The 8,411-nt window shown below is 37.5% G+C and overlaps 1 protein-coding gene across 1 annotated transcript; it reads right to left on the reverse strand.

The window, feature by feature from the left end:
• Positions 1 to 5,973: 5,973 nt before the first annotated feature.
• LOC128219364 (uncharacterized) lies at positions 5,974 to 7,662 on the reverse strand. The gene has a single exon (XM_052927172.1). It carries the CDS (start codon positions 7,660 to 7,662, stop codon positions 5,974 to 5,976), a length of 1,689 nt encoding a protein of 562 aa, XP_052783132.1.
• Between the last annotated feature and the right edge of the window lie 749 nt (positions 7,663 to 8,411).

Consider the following 8,411-nt stretch of genomic DNA (forward strand, 5'->3'; position numbering starts at 1 on the left):
AATTCCGACCGATCGTCGTATTCGACGTTTTCTTAAATGTCAGCAATGGCCCCACGCCTGCCGTAGCAGTAGTTAATAACGCTCTCGCTACGTTCAAGACATCGGCTAAGAGCAGACCCCTTCATACGTTTCAAATTTCCATGCTCCATTTCAGTAACATTTTCCAAAACATCAGACACAGCGCCTCGACGCGTTATCAGCACTCTAGCGACATCAAAATCGAGACCAACATCACCCAAACACGTCATCAACCCACTCGACACCTCATCAGCAGGTTGACATATCTCACGCACTTCCTCCCCAGAAATTCCGTCAAAAATGTCCGGCATGGCGCACCGCCGCCGAGGAAGAGCACTGTGTATCTCCTCCACAAGTTGTTGCTCTAAGTACGACGACAACGCTTCGGCAAGTTCATTTTGCTCTACTCCATCGAAAATGTTTGCCATACCAAGACGCCTAGCCTCGCTTAGTCGGGTCATCGTTGTACAGTTCTCTGCACCCGAAATGTCTTCGTACGAATCCACGCAGCTCTGAATAATAATGCTATCCGTGGTGACTAAGTGTTCAATGCCTTCACTTGTTACAGAAAATGGTTTCCGTACTTCTTTGAGAATAATTTTAGCAGCCTTTTGTTTATTAATGTTGAACTTCTCCTTCGAGAAGACTTCTAAAATCACTACAATCTCTTCTCACTGTTTAAGCTTTTGAATACGCTTATTAATTCGTTTTTCGGTGCGATTGATGAATTGACATTACATGCACTTCACCGTTTAAATCATGGAGGATTTTCCTCATGTATCTATTTATACGTATTATGTTTCCGTTTCCACAATATAAATCGTTACGGTGTATGACTTAAGACTGTACGAGGCTAGTTATATTTATACCACGGCTTATATCGCAACTATCAGTTAAGTGACGTCAGTGGCGCATACATGATAAGCCTTTCCCTTGTGGTATTTATCATTAGGTAACGAAACGAGAGTTCAAATTCAATTCGTTTTAGATCAAGTTTTACCTTTAATTTTAACACTTGATACAATTTGTTTTGTTTAATCCAGATTGCCTCTTCTTTTTGAATACGACGAATGATAGAGCACATATATTACCCGTGTATGGTGCGTATATGTTCAAGTTAACAAGGTCAGCTTATAGAAATACACATTGGTTTAATAGGTATGATCAAACACACAGGTCGATGGTTTTATTCTGGAATATTATTATTTTAAAAGTCATCTGTGAGTATATATTTTATGACGACGGGTTGATAGATAACCTCTAGAATACATATTCTAAACATTGACCAGTATGCAAAGGAAGTTAGATAAATTATTTAGACAGCCATTTAATAATTATACTATTGTATATATTAGCCATTCTAACATTTAAACAGTTATTCCAAAACAACGTTACGGCCATCTTATACTAAAGCAAACAATTATCCTATATTCTTATGGAATTCCTCTTATTCGTCGTGCACTTTGATAGAAACACTTCATTAAAATAATGTGAACTTAAAGAATCAAGACTTAATGCACGTCCAGTGCAACTTTTAATAAATTAATAGAATATAAAAGCATAACTTATAGACGAGGTAAGGGTTTTATTTGTCTAAAAATGCATATAATATGATACAATTATCGACTAGTGAGCCTTTGAATATCAGATCTTATTCACTAGTCAACAATTTATTTTTAAGATGCCAACTCCTTTACAGCCTCGTGTTTTATTCCATTTATATACATATATATGTTGTGTGTTTGTTTATCTTATATCATTACATGCATCTATAATTTACATTGAATGATCTAAAGAAATAATCTTAGCTCATTCCGTTGACAAGAACATTTAGTTAATGAAAGAAAACAACTTCTTATTTGCAAACTAATAAGAATATGAAAAGAAAACCGAAAAAAACCCATTGAATTTATCAATTTAATAATATTCTATATTTTGATCAGGAAAATGAGAAACCGCAGTGAATATGATATAGTGTCGCTTCATCGATGGCTGTCTGTCTGTCTATTCATGGGACATATAATAAGTATCTGTTCGTAAACTTCAATGGTGACAAGCGGAACTAAATGTTTGTTTTTATAATAAATTTGGCGCGGAAAATAAAAAAAAACCACACAACTCATTGTCTCCAATGCAACGTTAAAAGTACGAAAAAGTAAACATGCGCATAAGTATGTAATACGTATATTTGCTTTATTTTGCAACTTTAATGACTGAGAAAATAGTTTGAGTACTTAAGTTTTACTTACCATAGAGCAATAGGGCAGATTTCTTTCGCTCGTGTGCTACGCTCATGAATAATGTGCTTATTATATGAAGCGTAGACGAAAGACCGTATCAAACAGGAAGAACCTGACAAAATATACACTTAAGATGTTAATGATTATATAATATAACATTTTACAATAGAGTAGCACAACTCGTTACAGCGGTTGTAAAATACAAATAACGTCACATAGACATCTTGAAAATGTCGGCGGGTTTCACCGTCTCTTTTTTCGTAATTAAGTACAATTTTCTAAACCATTTCCGAAACACCCCGATAAACTATTAAATGGCCGAATGCATGGTACTCATAGATGTACATGTATATACATATATAGGAATGTATGATCGCGTGGCTTGGTGTTATTACACAATTTATGTGTAAGTATTCTCGAGGGTGCTTTACCCTTTGAAGTAACGTCTAATGTAAATTAAACTAAAATAATCACAGTATAAGGATGACCCAAATCCTAGTGAAAACTGTAACGAGTGCCTTCCCGGTAATCCTATTGAAGCCCCGCTGTCTCCGGCGTAAGCCACTGTAAAGAGTGCCTACAAGCTATTCCTATTGTAGCCGCGCTTTCTCCGGCGTTCGCCCTGTCCGTTATTAGTCGGCGCCCAGAAGGGCGCCGACTATATTTGATGTTACTTAAGAAATATTCCAACTTAGGGACTTATAGTTCATAAATTGCAGAACAATGCTTTCAATAGTTTCCACGTTGCATGATAAAATATGAAGTTTAGTTTGTTTTATAAAACTTTAATTGATAATGAAACCTTAAAACATAACAGCCCTGCTTATCATTTTGAAAATTTTGATTTTAATACCAACTCAATCATAACAACTCCGCCATCTCCGAGAAAGGCCGAGGTGTTCTGTTGGATATCAAATAGATAAAGGTTACACGGTACTATTAACATATCCTTTATGTTTGTTAACTCCTAAGCAGTTATCTCCCTTGGTGACAGCAAAAATGCCGAGTTTTGAAAAATTAATCTTGAGCTTAATTGTTTGTTTTGAAAATGTCATTCGAAGAAATGAACTCCAGATAATTCCCCTTTGATGTATAGTGATTTATCCCCGTTCTATACACTCATATCATGAGTGAAATGTGTTACAAAATATAAACCAAGGAATTAACATAGCATGCCGGTACAAATAAAAGGTGAATTTCATGCTAGTGAAATCTATGTATTAGACCATTGACTCTATTTCATCCGAAGAAACGTATGTATATTTTAAAAATACGCCTCCGACACTAGGGAACATTCATTGTAAGAACAAGAGAAACGAAAATTATACACAATATGACTGTGGTAGCAAAAAGATTTATTTTTTATTTATTAAAAAAATCGAATATTCGAATACCGATTTTGACATTTGAATACCAAACGTTCGATCGACTATTCGAATATTCGTTTGCATCCCTAATATATTTGTTATAATTTTGTTTTAACCGGAGGATTAGCTTGGGGAAAAAAATAATATCTTTAATTCCGGGCTTAAACTATTGTAACAATATTATTAACCATAATGTCCTTCGAGCATATGTACACCCAACATAAAACACAATATTATCATTGAAATAAAAACCATTTTTGGTTGTCTGCATGCACTTTTTTCTTCTAATTTCATTGCGCCGACTTGATGCTATGCATCAACTTTTTTCTTGTTCATATTGTAGCCCCGTTAACTCCGGCATGGCATAGGCCACTGTAACGAGTGCCTTCCCGGTACTCGCATTGTAGCCCCACCGACTCTGGCGTACGCCGCTGTAACGAGTGCCTTCCCGGTATTCGCATTTAAGCCCCGCAGACTCCGGCGTACGCCACTGTAACGAGTGCCTTCCCGGTACTCGCATTGTAGCCCCGCCGACTCCGGCGTACGCCGCTGTAACTAGTGCCTTCCCGGTACTCGCATTGTAGCCCCGCCGACTCCGGCGTACGCCGCTGTAACTAGTGCCTTCCCGGTATTCGCATTGTAGCCCCGCCGATCCGGCGTACGCCACTGTAACTAGTGCCTTCCCGGTACTCGCATTGTAGCCCCGCCGACTCCGGCGTACGCCACTGTAACGAGTGCCTTCCCGGTACTCGCATTGTAGCCCCGCCGACTCCGGCGTACGCCGCTGTAACTAGTGCCTTCCCGGTATTCGCATTTTAGCCCCGCTGACTAAGGCGTACGCCGCTGTAACGATGCCTTTCCGGTATTCGCATTGTAGCCCCGCTGACTAAGGCGTACGGCACTGTAACGAATGCCTCCCTGTTATTAGCATTGCTGTTCATCAAATTGTTGTCCGAATGTTTTTCACCACGTAATCAATAAAAAAAAACACTAAGGTATTTTGGGGAGTGGGTTAGTCCGCCCCATACCCCTATGGATCAGTATGGGGTTGTTAAGCCCTAAGGAAATACAAATAGTCCCACTTATAATTTGGGATCAATATGTTCATAAAAATAACCGATTAAAGTCTCACTTATATCTGTACCGACGTTGCAAAGGGTAAATATTCAAGCATGCATCGGTGGTTATTGCAAACTACTGTCATAATAAGGCATGGCTCATATTCATACTTGATCCAAAATAAATGAACATTTTTTGGTTCATTAACATCGGGTAGAAATATGGCCTCAATTGAATTATTTCAATGTATTTTGACCTGAGATGTTGACCTATTAAACTATTTTAAACCAGACCAAGCCCATAACCGAACGACTTAGAATGTTGGGAACACATACCATAATTTCCAAATGTCGTAATCACGATTAATAATATCAAGTATTACTGAAGTGGCCGTGTAACAGAATTATTTTACCACTCATACAATAATCGAGTATTATCAAATGTTGTACGGTTATAAGAACACCACTTTATATTGTTTATTTATTAGAAGCTAAAGCTATATATGTATGAGCAAAACATAATGTACATGTGGAAAAATACCTTCGTAATTGTAGATATTAAGGAATAATAAAAAAAAACTTAATTTAAAGCTGCACGCTCAATGATTGAAAGTTTTGACTATTTTCTATAGTTTTTGTATATGAACTAGCTAATACATGCAACAATGCATGTAAACCAGTCATATAAGACCGTTAGTAAGGGTTTTAGCCATAAATCATTAATTTTCGAACGGAAATATGAAAATCTGCGATCTGATCTTTTGTCAGCAGTCTTTTATCACTGATTTGCAGATACTTACGTAAATATTTGCTCATTCAAATACAAAACAAAAACTGCAAAACGGTAAATATGTGATAGGGCAGCTTTAAGATGCTTCATAAATATGAATATAATTACGGAATGTAATTGTAATAAATTTATATCGAACTATAGATACAATAGTGTAATGATAATAACGATTATAAGATATCCAATGTCTACTCCACGAATAGCACACACAAAGCTATTCAACCATTTATCACGAACATATTAAGTACAGTCAATGGGTTTGGACTACCAACACCAACAGTTATTATAACAATTTAACAAGATAAACAGTCAATATGAAAAGGAAGCATGTATTAAAGCATCACATTCATTCACGTAGTTAGATATTTGCCATTAAACAACAAGATATACATCTCATGTGTAATAAATGTGTCTGGGATACTATATACGATATACAGCTCAGAATAAGGAATTCAATTATTTCACTTCGTTGAATAAGAATATCACTGTACTGGGTAGTTTTATTGCAATTCATAAATCTGAAGTTTTCTGTTCCGTTTGACCCTGTTCGACACCACAAGCTTTGTACCGTCCTTGGACACAGCAACACAACGGGGCATGCTCATTTCCACTTTACAAGATCCAATCAATCTTCCAGTGGGAGACAATTGCACGATAGAGTTAGTGTCCTCACTACACACAAACACGCAGTCCCCGGGACCTACACAGACACCACGAGGTATCTGGATGCTGGCGTGTCTTACTACTGTGGTAATAACGGTGTTGCCGCTTACGTCGTGAAAATTAATAGAATTATCAGAACAAACACTGAGAACCACAATTTGACGGTTTTGAATGTATGTAGTGACGGCTTCATAATATTTCAACTGTTTCATTGGAAGATTGGGCTCAAACTCCTTCTCCCCTAAAGTGCCGGAAACCTTGCCCACAGGGTACTTGTGTCTGAGTGTGGTGGCACAAAACCAATCTCCCGGCATGGTGGATATAGCATCGTAATAACCATTGCAGTGAATAGCCGGTAATTCGATGATAGTGTCATCTGCGTTTATGTTAAAATTTAAGATCTTACCGACACTACCGGTGGTAATAGCAACTTTTTGATCACTAGTTGTGACAATGTCTTGTGGTGGTGAAGCAAGGAGATGTGTAGCCAGATTGTTTAGCTGCTGATCAGTCACTATAAGCCTGTGGTTCCAATTATCGACAGCTACAATTCTGCCGTCTGGAAGGAAGTCTAGACCGGTGAATAAAGGTTCTTTATCATCACCTTCAACCTGCTTCAAAGTTCTTGACGCCATCAAACGTAACATAATAGGACGTCCAAACGATCCATGTGTCGCCTTGGTGAACGTCTTCTCGATGTGGAGTGAACCGATGTCATCCCCGCTTTGTATGAAAGAAAGCAGTGTCTTGTTGAATTCGAAAATGAAATCCAGAACATGTTTATCGGACTCTTGTTTTGAAATCGCATTTTTGTGTTGTCTTATCTTTTTGGTAAACAAACGAATTCTATTGAAATCGTCAATGTTTGTAGCTAATGTTGTATCAGTATCTTTAGTAATTGCCGTTCGAACTATTTTCTCTTCATCTATTTTCTTTGATTCAGTCTTGACTGCATCACGGGTACTATGAACAACGTTGCACTTGAAATCATCAAACAGTTTATCTATCTCATTTTTCATGATATCGATTTGTTCGGGAATGACTTTCACCTGGCTGCGGTAAGCTTGGATTCGTTTTTCATCACCTTTGTCAATATATTCACATCTGCCATGTAAATTTGCAAGCGATATTTTCATACCTGATTTGATATCAGTGACTTCAGTGCATTGCTTATGGTACATTACACCACAGAGTCCACAGCACATTTCATCGTGGTCCACACAGTATATGTTTAAATCGTGCTTGTGTTTGATGCATATTTTCCTTTGGTCTTCTTCCTCCAAACCTTGTAGATCGTGTCCAACCATGATGTCATTCAAGGAGTGGTTCATTGAGCACTCCTCACACTGGTGTTGTCGGCAGGTTTTACACAGCACCACCGCATCATTCCACCTTCCGTTGGTTCTACAGGGATCACAACGTTTCCCCTTCCGACTGGGAACGTTATCGTCGGCACACGTTTGATCCGAGTCGGCAGATCGTCCAACGACTTGATCGTGTACGGTCGTTTGGTAGCCCTCAGCCATTCGGTGTATGTTTAATACATCAAACACCTTTGAACTGATTTAAGTTCTTTCAGATAGTTACACCGTTTAGTTAATTATTAATTTTGTTAAAGATCATATGCACCAGTTTTCGTAAAGATAAATTTTTAACACAAATAAAATTCCTGCTCATTTCACATCTCGTTACGTCTGGTGAATATGTAAAGTAACCAAAGCCGTTAAATTGAAATTGTATACTGGTAGTCAAGATAATGAAATGATGGATTTTTCGTTATAATGTTACACGATCATGTGCTTCTATTGTCTATATATGACGTTCACATTCAGTCGTTCAACACTTGGATGCTCATTGTAAAGATATTTGTTCTTCTACTTCCTTGACCATAAATATAATCGTCTACATCTAAACCAATAGCGTGATTTGCGTTGCTGCAAGCTTATGTTGTGCTCACATAATAGCACACAAATGTAGAAGTTATAGAATAAAGCAACTTCGGCTATTTAAGTCAAGAATGAAAGCCATAAATTCAACGCTGGTGTTAAAGGGACACCCTCACAATCTACAATAAAGAACAGTATAGAACAGAATATCAACAGTTTTGTATTATGAAATAACCGAATAAATAGAACAATAACTTGGGTAGTTTTTCCACATGCTTTTGAATTTAAGAGTGAAATAAAGTCAAGAGTGTAATGACATATCAGCATTCTAAGCGTTAAATTTACTTTTTATTCTCGTCTGACCTTGTCTTGGTAAAAAAGTCTAATAT

This window comes from Mya arenaria, chromosome 15 (assembly GCF_026914265.1).
Source record: "Mya arenaria isolate MELC-2E11 chromosome 15, ASM2691426v1".
In the NCBI taxonomy this organism is placed as follows: Eukaryota; Metazoa; Mollusca; class Bivalvia; order Myida; family Myidae; genus Mya; species Mya arenaria.